The sequence below is a fragment of the Cariama cristata genome, unplaced genomic scaffold (genome assembly GCF_000690535.1).
Source record: "Cariama cristata isolate BGI_N322 unplaced genomic scaffold, ASM69053v1 scaffold951, whole genome shotgun sequence".
Lineage (NCBI taxonomy): Eukaryota > Metazoa > Chordata > Aves > Cariamiformes > Cariamidae > Cariama > Cariama cristata.
Window position 1 is genome coordinate 134,080 of NW_009597352.1, and position 22,142 is coordinate 156,221.

Consider the following 22,142-nt stretch of genomic DNA (forward strand, 5'->3'; position numbering starts at 1 on the left):
GGTAATCTTTTGAAAATTTGAAAATTTAAAAAACCTCAACTTCCACAAAACATTATTGCTGTTTGCAAAGTAAGTGTCAAGCATCTTATTTGAAATTTGCCATGTGTGAAGCGGGATTTATTTATCACCCAGTATTAATAATTTTCTTCCTTGAAGTTTAGATTATCACAGTACAAAGTAATTTTAAAAAAACCTTCAAATAATTAGGGAGCAATCATCTATCCGTTGAGGGTTTTTTTTTAATATTTATTAAGCTTGCCATCTTTGTGTTCACATCAATGATTAAGTTATATATTCAGTTCTTGGCTGTTCTCTAGACTTGCAGATAAAGAAATCTGTGGTTAATTGCAATGGATGGAATTAGTGAGTTGAGACACAGCTGATGCATCAAACTGAAGGCCAGAGCAGTGAACTGTAGTTTGTGTTAGCTTTTCTTTCATTTTCTCTTGCCTGTCAGATGCATACTTCACTTCTAACTGTTTAATCCCATATTTTGCTGTTTAAATTAAATACAGTAGTCTGACACAGCTGTAAAATTCAAAATCTTGGAAACGGTGGGGAAATACATAATACTGTTCAGTTGTTTGAAATAGATGTATAAAATTCTTTATAGGCTGTCAAGCCGCTTATAGAATAAAGTGTAATGAAACAAATATATACGAAATTAGAACTTCAAAATCATTTGACAAAATACATTGCACTGCACATTATGATCAGTTGTTCATAGCGTACATGAATATACAAAGGGCTTGTCAGGCAACTGTATCAGAAAATGAGTTGTTTCTCAAGAATGCAGAATGAATTGATTGAATTATAGAAATTCAGCTCAAGTATTTACATTCCTCTATATAGTTTCTTTGCATGCACACACAGCGTCCTGGTGAAGTTATCAGAAGAGAAACAGTATGCATGTGAAGAAATACCACATATGGGTGTGAAATATTAGTGGTATAATGCAAATAGTTGTGCCTGTTTAGACTTTATTTAACTGTATTTGTCTTAGTCTACTGTTCTTTAACTATATTTAGACTCTCCCAAATAAGTAAGAATTATTAGAATCATAGAATGTCCTGAGTTGGAAGGGACCTACAAGGATCACTGAGTCCAACTCCTCTCTCTGCGTGGGAACACTCCAAAATTCACACCATGTGTCTGAGGGTGATGTCCAAATGTTTCTTGAATATTGTCAGGCTTGGCACTGTGACTACCTCCCTGGGGAGCCTATTCCAGTGCTCGACTACCCTCTGGATGAAGAACCTTTTCATAATATCCAACCTAAACCTCCCCTAGCCCATCTTCATGGCATTCGCTAGGGTCCTATCATTGGTTGCCATTGAGAAGAGGTCAGCACTTGCCCCTCCGCTTCCCCTTGTGAGGAAGCTGTAGACCACGATGAGGTCTCCCCTCAGTCTCCTCTTCTCCAGCCTGAACAAACAAAGTGACTTCAGCTACTTCTCATACGGCTTCCCCTCTAAACTCTTCACCAATTTTGTGGCCCTCCTTTGGATGCCATCTAGTAGCTTTATATCCTTTTTATATTGTGGCTCCCAAAACAGCACACAGTACTCGAGGTGAGGCTGCACTAGTGCAGAGTAGAACAGGACAATCCGCTCCCTCGACCGGCTGGGTTGATGCACCCCAGGATATGGTTGGCCCTTTTGGCTGCCAGGTCACACTGTTGACTCGTTCAACTTGCCATTGACCAGAACCCGCAGATCCCTCTCCACGGGCCTGCTCTCCAGATCCTCGTTCCCCAGTCTGTATGTACATCCAGGGTTACTCCGTCCCGGGTGCAGAAACAGGCATTTACTCTTGTTAAATTTCATGTGGTGCAGGGCCTCTCTGCCTTCAAGGGTGTCAACAGCTCCTCCCAGTTTTGTGTGATTGGCAAACTTGCTTAGTATTTCTTCAAGTCCTACATCCAAGTCATTTATGAAGACATTAAAGAGCACTGGTCCTAAGATGGATACCTGTGGAGCCCCACTGGTGACTGATCGCCAGCCCAATATAACCCCATTTATCCCTTTGAGTCTGACCCATCAGCCAATTGCTCACACATTGCTTTGTATGTTTATCCAGCTGTATGCTCGACATTTTGTCCAGGAGGATATTGCGAGAGACAGTATCGAAAACTTTACTAAAATCTAAAAAGATTACATCGACTGGCTTCCCTTGGTCAACTAGGTGGGTAACCTGGTTGTAGAAAGAAATTAAGTTTTTTAAACAGGACTTTCCCCTCATGAGCCCGTGCTGGCTGGGACCAATGACTGCATTGTCTTTCAGGTGTTTTTCAGTAACTCCCAGAATAATCTTCTCCATAATTTTGCCAGGCACAGAATTAAGACTGACAGGCCTGTAGTTACCAGGGTCATCCCTGTTGCCCTTCTTGAAAACTGGGACAACGTTTGCCAGCTTCCAGTCAACTGCGACTTCTCCAGATTCCCAATAGAGTTGAAAAATCATTGAGAGAGGTCTCACTATGACATCAGCCAGCTCTTTAAGTACCCTCAGGTGAATCCCATCAGGCCCCATAGACTTACAGGGATCCAACTGAAGCAGCAAATCCCACAGAAGTTCAGGGTTGGTTGGGAGTGTATCATTCTCACAGTCATGGTTCTCTAGTCCAGGGTTCTGGAGGTCCCAGAGCCCATCATTGGTGTTGAAGACCGAGGTGAAGAAAGCATTAAATGTCTCTGGTTTGTCTATGTCCCTGTTGTGAGGCTCGTTGAGTAACGGGCCAATGTTATTTCTGGCCTGCCTTTTACTATTAACGTATTTTTAAAAAGCTCTTTTTATTGTCCCCCACAGTACTGGCCAGCTTCAACTCTAATTGAGCTTTGGCCACACGAATTTCCTCCCTACAATGGCATACAGTATCTCTGTAGTTCTCCCATATTGCCTGATCTTACTTCCACTGGCCATGTGCTTTCTTTTTTGCCTTAGCTCTAGAAAAAGATCCCTGCTCAGCCAAGCCAGCCTTCTGCCTCACCTACTTGACTTCCGACATTTTGGAATTGTCTGCTCCTGTGTTCTTAGGAGGTGGTACTTAAAAAGTGACCAGCACTGATGGACCCCAGCACCTTCGAAAGCTTTTTCCTAGGGGACCTTACTAAGTACTTCCCTGAGCAGCCTGAAGTCTGCTGTCCTCATATCCAGAACTGAGGTTTTGCTGGCAGTTTTCCCTCTGTCCCTACAGATTTTAAACTTGACTGCTTTGTGGTTGCTGTGGCCAAGGCAACCACCAATTACGACTTCACCCATGAGACCCTCTCTGTTAACAGGCGAGAAATCAAGAAGGGCACCTTGAAAGACAACTTGGCACCTTTCCTAGTCAGCTCCCTTAGTACCTGTACCAAGTTGTCTTTCAGATGATTTAGGAATCTTCTGGACCTGTTTGTACCGGCCGTGTGGTATTCCCAGTTAACATCTGGCAAATTGAAGTCCCCCATAAGGACAAGGACAGATGATTTAGAGATTTCCCTTAGTTCATTGAAGAATAACTCATCAGTGTCATCATCCTGCCTGGATGGCCTGTAGTAGACTCCCATGACAACATCCGCTTTATTTGTCTGTCCCGTAGTAGTTCCTCAGAGGCTCTCAACTGTGCCATCGCCAACTGCAAGCTCCATGCATTCCAGCCCCTCCATTACATGCAACTTCATCCCCCTGCCTTGCCTGTCCCTCCTGAAAAGCCTGTAACCATTCACCATGGCACACCAGTCACAGGAGTCATCCCACCAGGTTTCACTTCTGCCAGTGATGTGGTATCTCTGGGACTGGGCCAAGGCTTCTAGCTCCTCTTGCTTGTTCCTCATGCTACGCACATTTGTGTAGAAACATTTCAAGAACGGTTCATTGTACCCATCACCTCATGGAGCAGTCTGAAGGATCTCACTAGCATGCAGGCTCTCAAACTTTGGCATGCCATCCCATTGCTTGTTGCTGACTGACCTGGTTTTGTCCCTTTCCCCCTTCCTATCTGGTTTAAGGAAGGTTATAGGTCCATACAGAGTTAGCACTAAGAAAAGTAGAATGCATTTTTAACTCTTCTGAGTTAGTATCTTTTTGGAGGGGGAAATTTACTTTCAGAGTTTATTTGGATTTTTAAAAACAAATTAGAGCAAAAATAGTATTTTCTCTTTCAGAGAACTTCAAAAAAGGAAAATTTAATAATAATGGCTATCTTGTTCCTGCTGAAAAAAAAACACCAGTAATGTTTTGTTAAATGTAGTTAAAGAAAATGTAACATGCAAAAATGTAACTGTAAACATTGAAGCAAAGCCAACATAATAATGCTGTAGAAAGACATGAATTCCATCAGTGTAAAAATATTACTGTTGCTAGAGAACCTTCTCAGTGGTGTTTTGTTGCTCCTACAAGTTGTCAAGAAAACAGATTAGTTAATTTTGTCCTGGGATAAGTTTGTATCCCAAATGCAATGAGAACTAGCAATTATTTAATGTTTAAGTGAAAATGTTTTAAACCAGCGTATTGAAAGAAACTAAACTGGAATGTCTCATAATGTCATCTTGAGTAAATTTTTAGTGGACAGTGCTGTAAATTCACGTTCTTTACATTGCGTAAGGCTCAGCTGACTTGGTGCAAGTCAGACAATGGCTAGTGTTGGTTTTCTAAAAGCAGCTAGACGTCCATGCTAGCAAAAGGCAAGTATGCAACTTTACTATAATAAAATGATGTGTACCAAAGGTTTCTTCTTTTATGTATACCTACCGGTCTAATGCCTAGATTAACAAAGAGCGAATGACTTATTTGTTTTGGTGAAATACAATGCTAGTAAAGTTACTGAAAATAAATAAGTAAAGAAAATCTGCATTTAATGGGACATTAAATATATGAAAGAAACCCACCTACGACCACTTTTATTATCTTGTGGTTACAGGCGTTCATTCTGCAGGATGGTCCATGTTATTGTTTTTAGCAGTATTGTAAGGGAGAATTATAAGGAAGGGTGTTTTAGTTTTTTCCTTCTCTTCCATTTGTCATGTGTACTCGTTTTGGCTGGGAAAATTTAATTTTCTTTGTAGTAACTCCCATGGTGCTGTGTTTTGGATTTGTGACCAAACTAGTATGGGTGACACACTGATGTTTTAGATGCTGCTGAACAGTGCTTGCACAGCATCAAGGCCTTTTCTGTTTCTGACCCTACCCCACCAGCCAGACAGCTGGGGATGCACAAGGAGTTGGGAGGGGACACAGCTGACCCCAGCTGACCGAAGGGGTATCCCATACCAAATGACATCATACTCAGCAACAGAAAGCTGGGGAAAAGAAGGAGGAAGGGGGGATGTTCAGAGTTAATGGCATTTGTCTTACCAAGACCGCTACATGTGATAAAGCCCTACTTTTCTGGAAGCAGCTAAACACCAGCCTGCTGATGGGAAGTTGTGAATGAATTATTATTTTGCTTTGTTGGTGCAAGCAGCTTTTGGTTTACCTATTAAAACATCTTTATCTCAACCCACAAGTTTTTGAACTTTTACCTTTCTGAGTGGCTCTATCTGGCTTAGCTGCCCTCTGGGGTTAACGCACGACATCATGATAACACTGTTTTGCTGATGTTGTGTGGGTGCATCATACTGGGTACTCTGGCTTGGCTTATTGAAAGGTTTCAACTCCCAACACAACCATCTAGTAGTAGATCTGATGAATATTCGTTCATCACAAGAAAGTGTGGTCTAAGTACGTCCCCTAATTCCGCTAGATGTTTGTGATCTACTGCCAAATGCCAGAATAAATCAAGAGATCGATGTACACTTCTAACTCATTTTGATTGAAGTGTTCCTATCCCATGTTTGTATTGCTGTTGCTTCTTTTTCTATGTAGAAGTTCCACCTTTCCTATTATACAAATTATTTTCTCTGAAAGTTTGCTTTGTAACAGCTGTTACAAGACATAGCATTCTCACAAGGAGCAAACATATTTATCCTGTACAAATACAAGTAAAAACTACACTGTAAGTTTGACCTTCATGTCCTATTTTAAGAAAAAATGTTGATTTTTTTTTTTCCCCTCAGTCTTGTATATCAGTATGTCAGTCTCCTAAAAAATCTTTTTAATTCATGACTTAGTGCAATATCTGTGCCTATTAAATGCAAAATTGAACCCCAAATATGAAATAATTTTAAATGTTTCTCATGAGATGCTTTCCTTGCTAACATTTAAGTTGATGAGAAATGTCTGTTGGCTCTACAGACTATTTTCAGACTTTAAATTATGAAAGAAGTAGATCATCTTATGTGTGGTGTCTCAAATACGATTCTTTCTAATAATTCAAAAATGCTTTTTTCAGGAAGGCGTTTCAGTGCTTTTATAAAGCAGAAGTGGAAAGATGCTGTCCTTAGTTGGTTATACAGAAGTTTATTAATACTTATATTCCTTTCGCTAACAGTCTGAGCACTGATGGGAAAGTACTCTTCCATGTTCATATGTAAATCACAGAGATATATTCCAGCAGCAGCAGAAGTATTTCTTACAAACAGAGAATTGAGAAGTTATCTCACTGTGTACGTTTTCCACAATCAAATATCTGTTTATAAATAATTCATTAGCAGTATAGAAAATGTATTTGCTTATATTTTGCAAATCAATATGGAAACATGACAAATGTTTATTTACATGTGAATTACTTTTCCCATAAGTTATTTCCTTTACATAATTTATCATATTGTGAACTACTTCTTGCTGGCCTGTTGACAACAAAAAGAATCAAATGTCAGTCATTTGCTAACATTTATACAATGAGCTTTTGCTTTGAAAAAAATTTGCTTAAACATAACATTGCTGGAGAACTGATGCAATTGCTGTAGATTTCCTTTTATTATGACTTTCCTACAGCTTCAAAATGAAAAATTGTGCCTACCTGAAAACCAAAATTTCTCTTAAAAACTTTCAAACAGGGTCATTTTGACTTTTTTTTATGAAGTGCAAAAAATAAAAAGTAGCTGCAAGGTTCATTAAAACTATCCCTTTCTTGAAACAGTTGTTGAGTTTTATAAATCCAGAAAAAAAACTAAGTTAAACTTTACCTTAGATCTGTGCCACTCGTGTCTAGTATATTCTTATGGAGGTATTTACCAAATTCTTCTCAATTGGAAGCCTCTAATTTTGTGTTTGCTTTCCTTGATCACTATAGTAGTTTTTTTTAAAAGCATTTCTGCTTCCACCTTTCATAACTAGCTGAAGGACATTTTAGCATTACCCACTCCATTACTGTCCATTGCTACTGTCTGCTCTCAGTCTCTCCTCTTTCTTTTTTACTCTTCCTCCATTGATTTAGTCGCTGTCATTTACCATTTGCCTGAACTCTTTTCCCATCTCTCTGTTGAAAAGGTCTTTCTAATTAATCCTCATTCTTGATTTTACATTATTTACATAATGCGATGTTTACTGTGATGGAAATAATCCCACAGATAATCCTTGTTTGCTTTTTCAGTCCTGCTTTCCCAAAACTCTCTGACTGGCAAAGTCTAAATTACACGTAGAGACGTGCTTAAATTCCCCTTAGTCCCCACTACTTCTCTACTTTTGTTTAATCTAATGGTCCAAATTCCAGACATTAACTTCTTTTTTTCCAATGTCTTTTGTAATGGTCCTCATTTTCAGGAGGAAATCTCATAGTATTCTACTGGGGTAATCTTCCACACTGGTCCCTTTGCGAGTGTCTTTGTGGCAGCAGTAGCGAAAAGGCAGAGCTGTGCAGACGGTGAAGTAAATAGGCTGAAACAGCCAATCTCACCTTCTCAGGATTACTCCATCACTCCTTGCAGCCTGCTTCTCCTGTTTGCTTCGCCTGTACCTTGAATTAATTTTGTGTCTACTCTTCCCCTTTATTGTGTCCATCTTTCATAATGACTTCAGACCTCCCTGTGTTTTATTTCTTCCCAGGGAGCAGAACAACATACCCATTTATCACAAAATATCCCACTTACCTTCCAACATTTACTGTCTCCTGTCCATTTGTAAGCAACTTAGATTTGTTTTATCTAACATCTCCCTTCTGTTTCCCTAAAATTACTTGAAAATTCCATCCAGTTCCTTACCTTTTTTTTTTCCCCTTTTCTGTGTTTTCTAACAAATTGACAGGAGTGTTTGTTTTTTTATGAAAGTGTACTGTCCATTGAGTTTTGCAGCTCACTGTATTCTCATTCTGTTAAATCTCTCTAACAGTTTTGTCAGTATTTAAATCAGTGGATTATTGTCATCCTTCCTCCCATACTTGGTTTCTGGAAAACGGATTTTATTTGAAACTCCAAACCTTACCTCTTAGGCATTGCATTTACCATCTCAATACTGTTTCCCTGAATGCTTAGAACAGGGGAAGCTGACTCTTACACACACACACACATTAAAAAGTATGATAAATGGTGTGCTATTGCATGATGGAAAGTCAAAGAACTGATTAGTTCTAATTACATTGGATACTAACAGGTGCAAAATGAATTTCTAGTCTGTGGTACATATCTCACAAAACCTGTAGTAACATACATGCATTGTAATTAATATTTATATAGTCAGCATCACAATTTTCCAAAGAAATTTGATAGAGCTGAAAGTATTTTCATTATTATCTTACTATATGTAAATGAAATTTAGTTATAAAATGTTATGAAACAAAATCCTACAGAATAAAAATCATTATAGTTTGCAAGTTAGAGGTTTTAACTTTGTTATAGTCATTCATTGATTGGGGGGGGGAGGGTTATGTATAAAATATTTTACAGAAATGCTAATAAACCTAGGGTTGTTACTTTTCTTTATTCAGAGCCTCAAACATGCACTTTGAAAGACTTTCTTTGTGCAAATGGAGACTGTGTTTCAGCAAGATTCTGGTGTGACGGAGACTATGACTGTGCAGACGGCTCAGATGAGGTATGCTTCTTCCAGGAAAAATAGTTTAGAAAATTAGTAGTTTTATATTGTTGGACAATGGATTCCCACATATGAATATTTTAAAAAGCAGCCATGGGAATTCTACACATGAATCCATACATGCAAATATCTTCACTAAATGAAAACTAAACCTATTGAAATAATTATCCTAAAAAGAGAACATGCAAATAAAATCAAATCATGTTTAACAATAGGCTACATCTTTTTGTCCCAGCAGTGATCTGGGCCTCTTCCCATCCTGGAAATATTTTGTGTCATGATTGGGGAACTACTCTTTCTACACACAGCAGTATTTCGGTGTGGTTTGTGGATTATTTTGAGAAAACTATGTATGCTGTTGTGTAGCAGAAGCTCACTGGATAATGGTTTACTGGTTTTCTGTTCTTTGCTGTCCCTTTTGTCCCTTCTCCTTTCTTGCCAGTGCTGGACCTCAGGTGCTTCCCACCTACTTAGAGGGTGCAAGCCACCTTTCATGAATCATATCGACACATATATTTTATTTCACAAGGCATTACTGTATTTTTCGTAGTGTGGAGGAATACAGGATGTAACTTCTATGATCAGCTGTATACTAACCAATGTTTATATTAAACTCTTTATCTTGTATGTACGTTGTTTTTATTGTACCAGAGGTATTGTGAAACAGGCTGTTCAAGAGATCAGTTCCAGTGTTCCAATGGTCAGTGCATATCAGCGAAATGGAAATGTGATGGTCATGAAGACTGCAAACTTGGGGATGACGAGAAAAATTGTGAACCAGGTATTGTGTTAAATAATGCTGAGAAATAAAATGAAGCAACAATAAATCAGAATGAAACAAGGAGAAAATAAATCAACAAATCAAGAGTCCTTGGGCACTGGAAGTAGCAAGGAGTGCAAAGAAATCTGAAATACTTTTTCTTTTGAATGTGTATCACTGTGTCTTCCTACTTGTGTTTTGAAAACCCCATTTATGTACAACTATGCAATATGAAGCTTGCTGAAGGAATGGTATTTAATTATATTGAAATATAATTTGATAATGTGTACTCAGCATAAAGTTCTGCTCTGAAAGCAGTGGTAATTCTTGGCATGTTACTAAAGTGTTTCTGGAGGTATATTGCTTTGTGGTGTTCATTCAAAGTTTACTAGTCATTATGCAAAGGTTTTCTCTAGCAAATAATTATTTTTGGTATTGTTTTATTTCTTTTTTACTGTCTTGGAAAATGCAGTTGTTTATTTTTGTGGGGATTTTTCTAAATTCTTTTGTAAGCTTTGTCAAGATAGAAGCCTATGACAAAACTTGCCTGATTTACAGTGCAACAAAAATATCCACCTATATTTTAAATAAAACTGATTAATATGTATTTATTTTAATTGTAATAATGTACGCTTTCTAAAACCATGGTTTCTTATAAATTTAGCTTATTTAATTTTAAGCACTTTACATAAATTTAGCTAAATCCTAAGCCCATTTTCCAAAATGCAATTTTTTAAATATACTCATTCTATGAATATGTGTATGTGTGTAGTTACCATTGTTAACCAAGCATAAGGAAAACACAAAAAGAAACTTCTCAGTGATAAAACACAAATATCCTAACATTATACAATTTGCTTAGGATGCAACAATTCAGTTTTGAAAAATATTTCGTTATAGTTTACAAACGTTTGGAAAAGCTCTGGTCGGCTACAAATACATGTTTGCTCATTATGCTAACCAGATGAAAACATTAAATTATAAAGCAATTTAATTATAAATTGTCTTTTTCTTAATGCTGAAATATGTGTTTGTAACCAGCATCTCCAACCTGCTCTTCAAGTGAGTACGTATGTGCAAGTGGAGGCTGTATTTCGGCATCTTTGAAATGTAATGGAGAATATGACTGTGCTGATGGATCTGATGAGGTAGCTGACAAATTTCCATTGATTTTTTTTTTTCCCTACTGTCTGACATGAAATTTGTTGCCAGTTTTATATCTGAAAATAATTAAAAAGGCAAATGGGGTTTTTCTGCATCCATTGAACACTGTCAGATAACTTAGCCCCATGATTTTGGTTCTCTGGTAGTTACACTGCATTATGTTTGTTTGCTCTGTGGCCACCCTTTGGAGTAGATAAATTTGTTTCCTCCAAGTCAAAACCTGAGTGTGGTTCTGGGGGACTTTGCTTCAGGAACTGCTCCGTACTGGCAGCGTGGACAGGTTTGTGTCGCATTTGGCTCCCTTTGTCCTCTAGATTCACCTGCTACAATCCTAGCAGGCGCCGTAGGCCTTCATGCCATGCTCTTCCTACATATTGCACTGTTGATGTATTTTTTTAAAAATTACCAGCTTCATGAACAACTTCAACAAAAAAAGACCAAAGATAGTTGCTAGTTCTCAGAGTCATAAAGGTGCCAGTTCAAGTATGCAGGATACCTGAGCCAAATGCTACGCAGAGCAGATGAAGACAATCCACTGTGGAGGTTTCTAGTCCTGATCAATGTGGATATGAGCCAGTTCGCACTAACTGCCCTCATGTTCATGGTTATTTCTTCTAGGGCAGATGACTCCAGAAACGTAAATGTAGCCATTGTTTCCATTGCTAGTACTAAGCAACATAAGGAAGTGATATCAGAATATATATAATGTGGTTACAATTTCACTTGGACTTCAGTAACTATTTAAATTGCACATTACGTTGTCAGGGACAACTTTATTGTATTAAATACATAGGGCAATGAAAACCAGTGTTGGTCAATTTTGTTAGGTTTGTCTTAAGTATGTTGTTGTTCTCATTCATTAATACTTAGCTCATATCTGTATTCACACAGATGGATTGTGTAACAGAATGTAAAGAAGATCAGTTTCGATGCAAAAATAAGGCCTACTGTATCCCTGTCAGGTGGCTTTGTGATGGCATCCATGATTGTGTGGATGGCAGTGATGAAGAAAACTGTGACCAAGGCAAGAGACACTTTTCTTTAAAAGGCTTGCTTTATTGTTTTTTTTTATTAACAGACATTGTAAGTTAGTAGTACCCTGGCCATTCGGAGGGATGAAATGAAAGCTCTGTGACCTCTTTCGACAAAGGCAGTATAGCAGCTTCACAAGCAATTCGCAGGACGAAGCAAAACTTACATCTTTTATGACTCACAGCTCATTGTTCCTTCTTTGTCTTTCCTTCCCCAAGGACCAAAAGGCTGTGTTATTACTGGAAGCATATTCTGTCTCATCAGGGAAATTGGTAGTAAGTCCAGTTAATTTACAGTTTTATAGGCAACAATAAATTACAATGCCATGCAATATAATGAAAAATTGCGAAATAAGTAATCTTAAGACCCCAGTTTTCTGTTTATTTCTGTGGAGATGAAATGTTGCAACTAATCAGAATCCGTAGAACTGCATTTTGAATTCTCACCCTCCTTAGAGAGCAGAACTATGCACGTAAGTTGATTCACATGAAGCTAAACACTACGCTCAGACTTTCAAGCTTATGATTAAACTTCCAAATATGTTTTTTGAGCAATACATCCGTTGATCTAATTCTCATAGTTGCTGCTTTTTTTAACTGAACCTTGCTTCAGCTACCAGACAGTAGCAGTGTAACTTTGCACGAAATTCTTAGTAAGTGTAGTAATTCAATAATTGCAACAAACACAGAAATTCTCACTCAAATTTAAGAATTCTTTTCAAAAGCAAAATTTTACTCAACTGTCAGCTTCTTGTTTTTTCCAGATTTTTCTTCCTTCCTTTTCTTTACAGTGAGTAGTTCTGCATGTTAGCCATCTACAGTCACGATATGTGTATAACTTCAAAAGTATAGTGCAGTACAATAATAAGCAATAATAAGTAATACTAATCAGAGATTAAGCAAGCAATTACAGTGTAAAATCTCCTTCCATTATTTTGTTGTAAGTCTATTAAGCAACACTTACTAGGAAAAAATACAAAAAGGTGTTATATGGGATGATTAAGTTTGAAAGAGAGACCAGAAAATGGGAAGAATGTTCCAGAGATGTTTAGATGAAAAGAGAAAAACATCGTATTTGGAAGTGTTGAAGAATGAATTGTTTTAAGACGGTTGAGATAACAAAGTTTTTAAAAACTTCTAGTCTGTTTTAAAACTGCTTTTAAAATATCTGGACTGTATCTCTTTAAAAACCAGTGAAGTGTAAGTAAGTAGTAAAGCGTTTATTTTATCTGAAGCCCACATTATTCTTTGGATAGCATAATGGAGCTTCTGTGAACTGCAAATTGCTTATAATGCAATAAGAAGCCTTTTGCCTAGTTGGTTATTGCTATAATACTTTGTATTTATGTCACAATTATGATTTCTGTTATAGAAATCTATTCTATAAAGAAGTTATGACAGGCAGAGCAATCACATGAAGCAAATGCCACTTTATCTCACTGATAACTAATCTTTTCCTCTTTGGAAATACAGCAAACACAAATGGAGTTTTATTCTACAGTATTCTAAAACAATCTCTGTAATATTTATCTGTAACCCACTGTGCATATTTATAAACATAGCTCTTTTTAATCTTATTATACAACTAGAATTATGGTTATTTTGTAATTACACACACAATTATTTATATTCATGTCTTTCATCATGAAGAATATTTGAATTTTATATATTTTTCCTTGGATAATAATATTTCTGTTCATGTTCATAACTTATATTTGCAATGGGAGTGAACTGTGTGTGGTAGCATAGTGTGAGAATTCCCAACATCCTCTTACACGGTAGGTATTTCATGCAAATTAATTCTCTTGGAAAAAAAAAACAACCAAAACCCATTCTGAACCCTTTATAGCAAAAGAAAGCCTTCTGTTGATTTTAATGGAGTGTGAAAAATGCACTGAATGAATAGTAAAAAGCCACTGAAGCCTGATCTGACTATTAGGGTGGGTGTAATGCATTGAGGTAAGCCACAGTGAGAGTTTTGGTGTTATCATATAAGATTTTATTGTTTCCTCCTCTGCAGATACACAGCTTTATTTCTTTTATACTCTGCTCCTCTCAGGGAACTGAGAATCCAGTTACCATAAAAATGTGTTATATAGAAAATTAATTTCAAGTTTCCATAACTTCATTGATTGGTAGTGGTAAAATTTAGTCATGATTTTGAAACAGAATGCCTTCTTACTGCTACACATATTAAAACAGAATCCAACTTGAGCCAATTTTTTAAATCTTGAGCACTCCAGATTAAAACATTTTCTCTCACTCTCTGTTCCATTTTGTTAGATGATTCAGAGTTCAGTCAATACTGAAGTTACATGGAAGGATTTATTCTTGCTGCATTGTGAGTTCAGTAAATATCCTAATGAGAAATTTCAGAAGTTACAAAGAGGAAAAGACTGTTAGAGGTCACCTAGTCTTATCCACTCTGTGCCTACACGGGTAGATCTTCCCTAATTACAGAGTTTATAGTTGATGAGGATGTTACAAGCCTGACCAAGCCTATTATTCCTCAGGAGAAGAAAAAGGTACTGCCTTATGGCTAAGGGACTGCAATCATTTTGTCTTTTCTGAACCCGATGTGTGGCTCAGAGAGTGGGAGTAGGAATAGCTTGAGGATCACACATTCATGTGAGACAAACCTGGACTGAAGTGACCTTTCACAAGTTTGACTGTATTTCTGTCTTCTGGTTTGTACCATTCTCTGACAGCACAAATTACTGATGTACCAGCCAGGTCTTTTCTGAAAGGCAGCATCACCAAAGGAAGTTACAGACAGAAAGATAGTTTAAACATCTCCTGGCTAAATGCAAGGGGAACATGCCTAGCTGGTGAGTTGTCAGTATGTTTCTTTGATAACTGCCCTTTCTAGTGAGGCCAAATACATAATTCCTAGCTGACAGTCATGAAAAGAAAGTGAAAGAAGTCTATGGTCAAGGAAGAGATTTTTAAATGAGTATTTCTCTCTGCCTCTCCAACCCTTTCATTTGGGATTTGTTCATTTAGTTATGCTACGTGTGTCGTTCTCTGTAGATAGTTTGCGATAAGTGGTTGTACTGGTTTTATCAAAAATTGACGGTCTTTCTTTTGTCTTTCTGTTTTCCTGGCTTTTTTTTTTCTGTCTTCTTTTCATCCTTCCAGGGGGAAATGTATGTAGAGCTGATGAATTTTTGTGCAACAATTCCCTCTGCAAACTACATTTTTGGGTTTGTGATGGCGAGGATGACTGTGGAGATAACTCTGATGAAGTTGCTGAAATGTGTGGTATGACATTATATTTTTCAGTGCTTTTCGTGTAAGAAAGAAAGAACTTACATGTAACATACATAAATATATAAGGATGTATGCCTCTAAGTTTTCTTTATTTTACTTTTAGAAGATTAGTTTGAAATATGGGATATAGTTTTCTATTGTTATTGCTACTCATGTAATTTCAGGTAAGATATTTGTAGGAAATTAATCTTTTTGTAGGAAATGCACAGATGGGAAAAAGTTACTTCAACATTGAAATGTTGATCATCATTAGACTTCCTACTTCCTTTGTTTTATTTCTGTCATATTTACTGATTCTCAAAAAGAAGTGTAATTACCCTTATCTCACAAAATAATTTCTGTCCCTAAATGAAGAAATTGTTCTGTAAACATTATTGAAGTGTTATCCCATTAGGTACCAGAAGTTAAAATCAAGTACCATTCATATGTCAAGTACAACTCTGTTCCCATGCCTGCTTATTGCTTTGATAAGGAGACATTAAAGAAGGTGCCGTACTAGCTGGGTAATAGCTGATTCTGGTTTTTTAATATACAGTGAAGTTTCCATGCCCTCCAACAAGGCCATACAGATGTAGAAACAACAGGGTTTGTCTGCGACTGGAGCAGATTTGCAATGAAGTTGATGACTGTGGTGATAACTCGGATGAAGATCACTGTGGTAGGTGATATTACCTTTCAAGGCATTCAGATCAAAGAAAACAACTTGAAGGCAAACTTTGTTACAGAGATCTGCTTGTCTTTCAGTAAAGCTTAGCTGGAGGTTAGTAGATCAGAATTTGAAATTGAAAGAAGTTAAGCTTGAAATAATTTCCAGTTGCTTAATGTTTCATGGTCATTCCCATTTGTATGTGTCTAAAATAATCTAAGAATCTTAAATACTGATTTATTTTTCTCTTACTAATTTGCAATTATATAGATAAAATCACATATAAAGCAAGACCATGTAAAAAAGATGAGTTTGCTTGTAATGATAAGAAATGTATTCCAATGGAGCTACAGTGTGATTGGTTTGATGACTGTGGAGATGGATCAGATGAGCAAGACTGCAAAATAAGTGAGTTTGGCTGACAAGATATGTTTTTGTGATTGTAGCAGAAAAGAAATAATTAACTGAGACTTTCATCCATGCAAAACCTGCTCAACAACACAGAAGTTAATTAAGTTGTGGGTTTTTTTAGTTAAAAAAAAGTTGATTCTATTCGTAATAGCAGAAGAAGAAGGCAAATTTTATAGCAATTCAGGTTGTAGTAGTGTTTAGAGTAGTTCTTGAGTTTTTGAGGTAGTTTAGCTATAAATTGGTTGTATTTTATTTCATATTTGCAACAACATAAATGTTAGTATTAAATTCTTTATGTGAAGTATCTCAATTAAATACTGTGAATTTATATGCATATGTAGGTAAATACTGTAATGTCATATATTTGTTTAAAATTTACCTGATGCTCTTTTAACAGAAAGATAAATTTGTTATTTGTTGTTGTTATTTTAGATCTCATTTTTAACAGTTTAAACAAATCTATCAGCGATTTTTTTGACTTTTTTTTATGTTTAGGTGTTGCTGAATATACATGTGAAGATAATGTGAATCCTTGTGGAGACGATGCGTACTGTAATCAAACAGAAACATCCCTACTGTGTCAATGTAAACCTGGATTTCAGAGAAACAAGAGGAATAGACAATGTGAAGGTACAGATCTTTTCCATCATCCCTTACTGTCAAGTATTTCTGTAAAGTCAATTGTGTAGTCAGTTTTCTATGCTGGAGAAGGAGATACATACTTTTTTCCGCAGAGTATAAACTGGTTCCTAGCTATGGGATTCAGAAATCACAAAAAGAAACTGAAAGGATTTACAGGATGTAGATTTATGCATTTTACCTGGAGAGGTTATCAAAGATTAACATTGGTTGTGGATGTTGAACGGTTCAGGTCAGACCATTAAATGATTTTATGATTTAAGGGGTAAATGGGTGATTTAAGGTCCAGTAGATTATTTAACTGAGCAATTGGGACTGCTGTTTAAGTTAGTATATAAGAATATTTTGAAATGCTTAAAATAATGAAGATGCATAAAACAAAATTGAAATGAAAATAAACAGATTGAAAGTAAAAATTCCTTAGAAAATGTAGTCTTAATATATATGTCACACTGGTCAGAGAAAAAGACATAGTTGTTATAATGAAAGAGTTGATCAGAAAGATAAGATAAATCTACCTTCCCAAGGAAAGGGTTGTGAATTCCTTTTCTTACTGGTGAGCGGTAACTTACCGAAAAAGTGGAGATCACTTCAGTGGGACTATCAGAGCGAACATATACTTGCATACAAAAACTTCACTTTTTGGCTCTTAAGAAAAAGATATACACGGGAGCTTTTCCAGTAAGGGATAATCATGTAGTTTTGACTGTACCAGAGGAAAGTATGTTGGAGATAATTGTAACAGACATTTTCATTCTCAAAGTTGATTTCAAGCTTTAATGATAATAGGTTGATATAGCAAGGATGGAGAAATAACATAAAAAAAAACTTTCTGATTGCGGCAGAAATAACATTAGTGATAATTGCAGAGTGTGGGTTTTTTTTTTTATTGTTGCAAGATATACCAATGCTTACAAGTTCCTTTTGTTCATCTGCTTTGTTCCAAGATTTTCCAAACATGTTAAATAATTATGTATTAAACTATAGGTATATAAATTGCAATTCTTTTCCTCATAGATATCAATGAGTGTATGGTATTTGGTGCCTGCTCCCAACACTGCAGTAATATTAAGGGATCATACAAATGTGCATGTGAGAAAAATTATAAGGAGAGGAATGACAGTTGCATAGCAAAAGGTAAGGCTATAAAAATCAAAATAGAGAGACAGTACTAAACAATTTGTTATGTACGTGGTTGGTAACACTAATGTGTTGCATATACAAATTATTTTTAGATAAATATTGCTTGAATAATGCACAGAAATAATTATCAAAACCACTCAGATTTACCTTTCATTTCAGTAAGCAGTAAATTCATATCACTTCCTTGTAAATGAACATACTTGATATGAAAGTCCATTTCCAACTCCAGCTTTCTCTGTTTACAGAAAGATAAACACAAATGAGAAAACCAGAGACTATATATTAGCAAGCCTGTAAGCATTATGGTGAAGCTTTAGAAGCTTGAGAGAAGAATCAAGTCTTCATAGAAACATGTTTTAGAACTTTGGGAATAAATTAAGTTGTATTTGAAATAAACATGTTTTGGTTTGTCTTGTTGAGAAATCTCACAGAAGTCATTTCAGTGGAGTTTTTCTAAGTATGGTCACTTAAGAATATACTCCTCATGTAAATCAGCTGCCTAGATCATGGTCTGGAGAAGGTAAAGAAATATGCACACATAGTTGTTATTTCTGTCTTTCATAAGGCAGAGGTATTGCACAAAATGGAGGTAATAGTTATGTCTGGGTATTACGTAACTTTTAAGTCATTTTAGAAATGAAACAAGCAATAATCCAGCGGCCTGAGTAAAATTAACATAATGTTTATGGATCTGTATCTGAATAACTGAAAGTATGATCATAGCATCTCACCTGCAATTTGGTGAGATTTTGGTGTGAATTTGGCTTATAGCTATACTTGGAGTCTTCAGTGCGGAACAAGTGTTGAAGTTACAAGGGGTGGCTCCTTATACAACTCCGTGCATACCTGGTACACAACTATGAGCAGTACCTGATCTGAACCTTATGACCAGTAAGCACATGTTGTGGACATATGTCCTAGAACCATAACAGATTGCATCATGTCAATTCCAGTCAATAATGTAGGTACACCCATGCTGCATAGTTAGATGGTGATAGTCAGATTTCTTACATGATTTGTTCATGTTTTCTTGAAGCAAACTTACCATGGGAAGATCATATTAATGAGTCATTAGTAATTTCCCCTATATGTAATGTGGACTTTATCAGGATTTAGCATCATTGCCTATTACTGAAGAAGCAGTCAGGATGTGACATGGGAATGAACAAAGTTACTAATGGATGATAGTGACTTGTTATAGAAACACAGACATAATTCTGAGGGCTGATAATTTAAAAATCTAGGAATCATTATCCTACATCTGAATTTTTTGCAAGCTTCATTTCCATTATAAGACAGTTAATGTTTCCCTCTTTCACTCATTGATACTTACTTTAATGGAACTTCTCTTTCTTCATGTGTTTAGCAGTAGTGAGGGAACAAATCATTTTTGGTATTGCATACTCATAAAGAGGAAATGTGTTGGACAGATATTACTATAAGTTGATTCTCTACAGATAAATGTGATAGAAATTGGAAAACTAAAGAATTGCAAATACATTCTAATGTATTCAGCAGATTTGAAACTTTCTCGAAACTTAATTAATAGATACGAGAGGGCATTTTCTTATGAATAACATACTTTACAACATCTGAATCAAGACGGTAACTAGGTATCCATAAATATCACCCATTCACAGGTATCCATAACTGTTCACTATCTGAAATGAGGAGATACAAGACACAACTGCATATATTCTGTAGCAGCGTTAGTCCAGTTTGCTCATGTTGCAGTCAATTTCAAAATGTCACTGCCTTCACTAAAGATACCATTATTACACTTTGAATTTCCAATTAAGCAGTTTAAAATAATGCTTATTGGCAACTTTGTGTTCCTTTAATATATACATTTAGGATCCTCTAGACATACCATGTGTATAAAAATATGTAGTGATTCATAAGGGTTTAATGCGTAATATCCCCTATTTCTGTATACTGCTTAAAGTGTTCAAGTTCTTATATTACATACTCCTTAAAATACAGTCTTAGGTGTCACAGTGTGAGCTTAGAGAGCATTCAAGTAATATATATTGATATCAGAGTATGAAGAGTTGCATTTATTGCCCAGACTGTAAGTGTTTTTGCAGTCTTCAACAATCAGAAAATAAATTTAATCTAAGAAATTATATCAGATAAACATCAAAAAGCTACTTGAGTGAAAAACACTGATTTTGCATTAATTGACATTTACCTTATTTTTGTTTCATTATAATAATCCCTAGGCTCTGAAGATCAAGTTCTCTATGTTGCTAATGACACTGACATCCTGGGTTTTGCATATCCATTCAACTACAGTGATGTTCATCAGCAAATATCACATATTGAACATAATTCAAGGATAACTGGAATGGATGCATATTTTCAAGGAGACATGATTGTATGGAGTACTCAATTTAATCCAGGAGGGATTTTCTACAGAAAACTTCATGACAGAGAGAGAAGGCAAAGTAACAGTGGCTTGATAGTAAGTGATCAAAATAAAAAATAACAACATGTGCTGATTTAGTAAATTAAAATGTCTATCTAAGAGAATTCTTTTGTTCAAATGGTATATATGTCTATTAATGCCTTTCCATTCAAGACTCTGACAGACTTGGTCAAGTCTCTAAGAAAACACAACTATAGTATTTAGAAGTTTTCTACAGAGAAATAAGCAGTAGGTTAGAAGCTTGGAAAGATAGCATACTGTCAAGATTTTTTATTTTAAGAGAGAAAAGAGAGGATATAATAGACATATATAAGCAACACATGGTTTAAAGAAGGCATTAATTTCAAATCCTTGGAATACAGAAAAGGTAGATAGGCCAAAGCCAAGTCAGATTCCTATAGTGACCATAGAAACGACGATACTGGCAAAGCTATGACAAACATTTAAAAATTAGAACTATAAGTATGTATTCCTTTATATGTTGAACTGCATAGTATGTTCTTTGAATAAGCATACGTGTAATTTTGCACTTTACAACAGAAATGTGTTTTTTTTATAACCCAGGGTAATTTCAAGCAGTCTTTACTTGAAAATAAAATAAATGCAGATTGATACTCATTTTGCCTAATATATTTCTACAAAATTCTCAAGGAAGTGTTAGTGCTGAGCTGAAGATAACAATGTGATCTTTACATTGGTTTTTTCTTGGCCAGTAATAAATCAGGTTAGAAATAACAGCTGTATGGCTGTTTCCTTAAACTTAGGAGAGGTAACAGTGATGACCTTACATCACATGAATGCTTTTATATACCCAGTAGAGTAAACAGCAGTAGCAACAGCAGACTAATCTTTCATCTGTCATTCAACTCTTACACATCTGAAACCACTTCTAAGTACCTTTCGTCCAAGGATATTTCCTTTGCAAATGAATGACATTCCTGACCTTTGATGCCAGCAGGGCAAAAAGCCTGCTAATGTAGACAGCAATGGACGCTGAAGATACCTTGTGTCTGTGATGGTACATATATGGGAAGAGTAGTTAAAAACCAGCACTTCCACCTGCCCAGCAGAAGAGTCTAGATTTTGTTGACAGAAAGTTTACGTAAAGTAGATCTAAAGTAGAAAATTATTCCTAGTGTTTCTAGTAGGTCAGGTATGTCGTTTGAATTTTGGGGAAGGATACTTTGAGAACCTAAGTGTGTACTGAAAACGTGGAGTAATTCTACTGTGCTATTTTTCTCATTTAAATATGTGGCAGATACCTGTGCCTAAGAAATCCTAATAGACACATCTCTGTATCAAGTTCATTATTAGAAAATAATGAACTTGTAAAGTCTTGTGAAGTTGAAGTGTTGGGGTTTTGATGTTATTTATTTATTTTATTTCTTTTTGGTTAATATAGAATCTTTGGGCTGGAAGGGACCTTTAGAGGTCATCTAGTCTGATGCAGATGCCTTCTGCAAGGATAAGTGTAGTCTGCTGACCCACAACCTCTCTAATGGATTGACACTTTCTTATAGGTCTATAAAATTGAACATAAGCTTCCTTGAGACTTCTTCATAGTCCAGGGGTTGAAATTTTCATAGCTGATTTGACATTTTGTCCCTGTTTAAACTAATGAAGATAAAATATTCTACAATTACTATTATTTTTCTGAAGTACTGAAATACTATTGCTTTTCATATCTCTATTTCACCATTATACAAGGATACTTTCGAGTCACTTCCTCTTAATTCATTATTATTGAAAAAAATATGTTTT

General features: G+C 36.0%; 1 protein-coding gene across 1 annotated transcript in view; it reads left to right on the forward strand.

The window, feature by feature from the left end:
- Positions 1-22,142, forward strand: part of LRP1B (low density lipoprotein receptor-related protein 1B) — a gene marked incomplete at its 3' end in the record, with an annotated part of 167,099 nt that overhangs the window by 132,847 nt on the left and 12,110 nt on the right. Inside the window, exons 39-48 of the mRNA XM_009708817.1 lie at positions 8,783-8,889; positions 9,541-9,670; positions 10,691-10,797; positions 11,705-11,837; positions 14,983-15,105; positions 15,650-15,772; positions 16,031-16,168; positions 16,667-16,801; positions 17,828-17,947; positions 20,176-20,417. Coding sequence (XP_009707119.1) covers positions 8,783-8,889; positions 9,541-9,670; positions 10,691-10,797; positions 11,705-11,837; positions 14,983-15,105; positions 15,650-15,772; positions 16,031-16,168; positions 16,667-16,801; positions 17,828-17,947; positions 20,176-20,417 — 1,358 coding nt within the window. The remainder of the gene's footprint in view (positions 1-8,782; positions 8,890-9,540; positions 9,671-10,690; positions 10,798-11,704; positions 11,838-14,982; positions 15,106-15,649; positions 15,773-16,030; positions 16,169-16,666; positions 16,802-17,827; positions 17,948-20,175; positions 20,418-22,142) is intronic.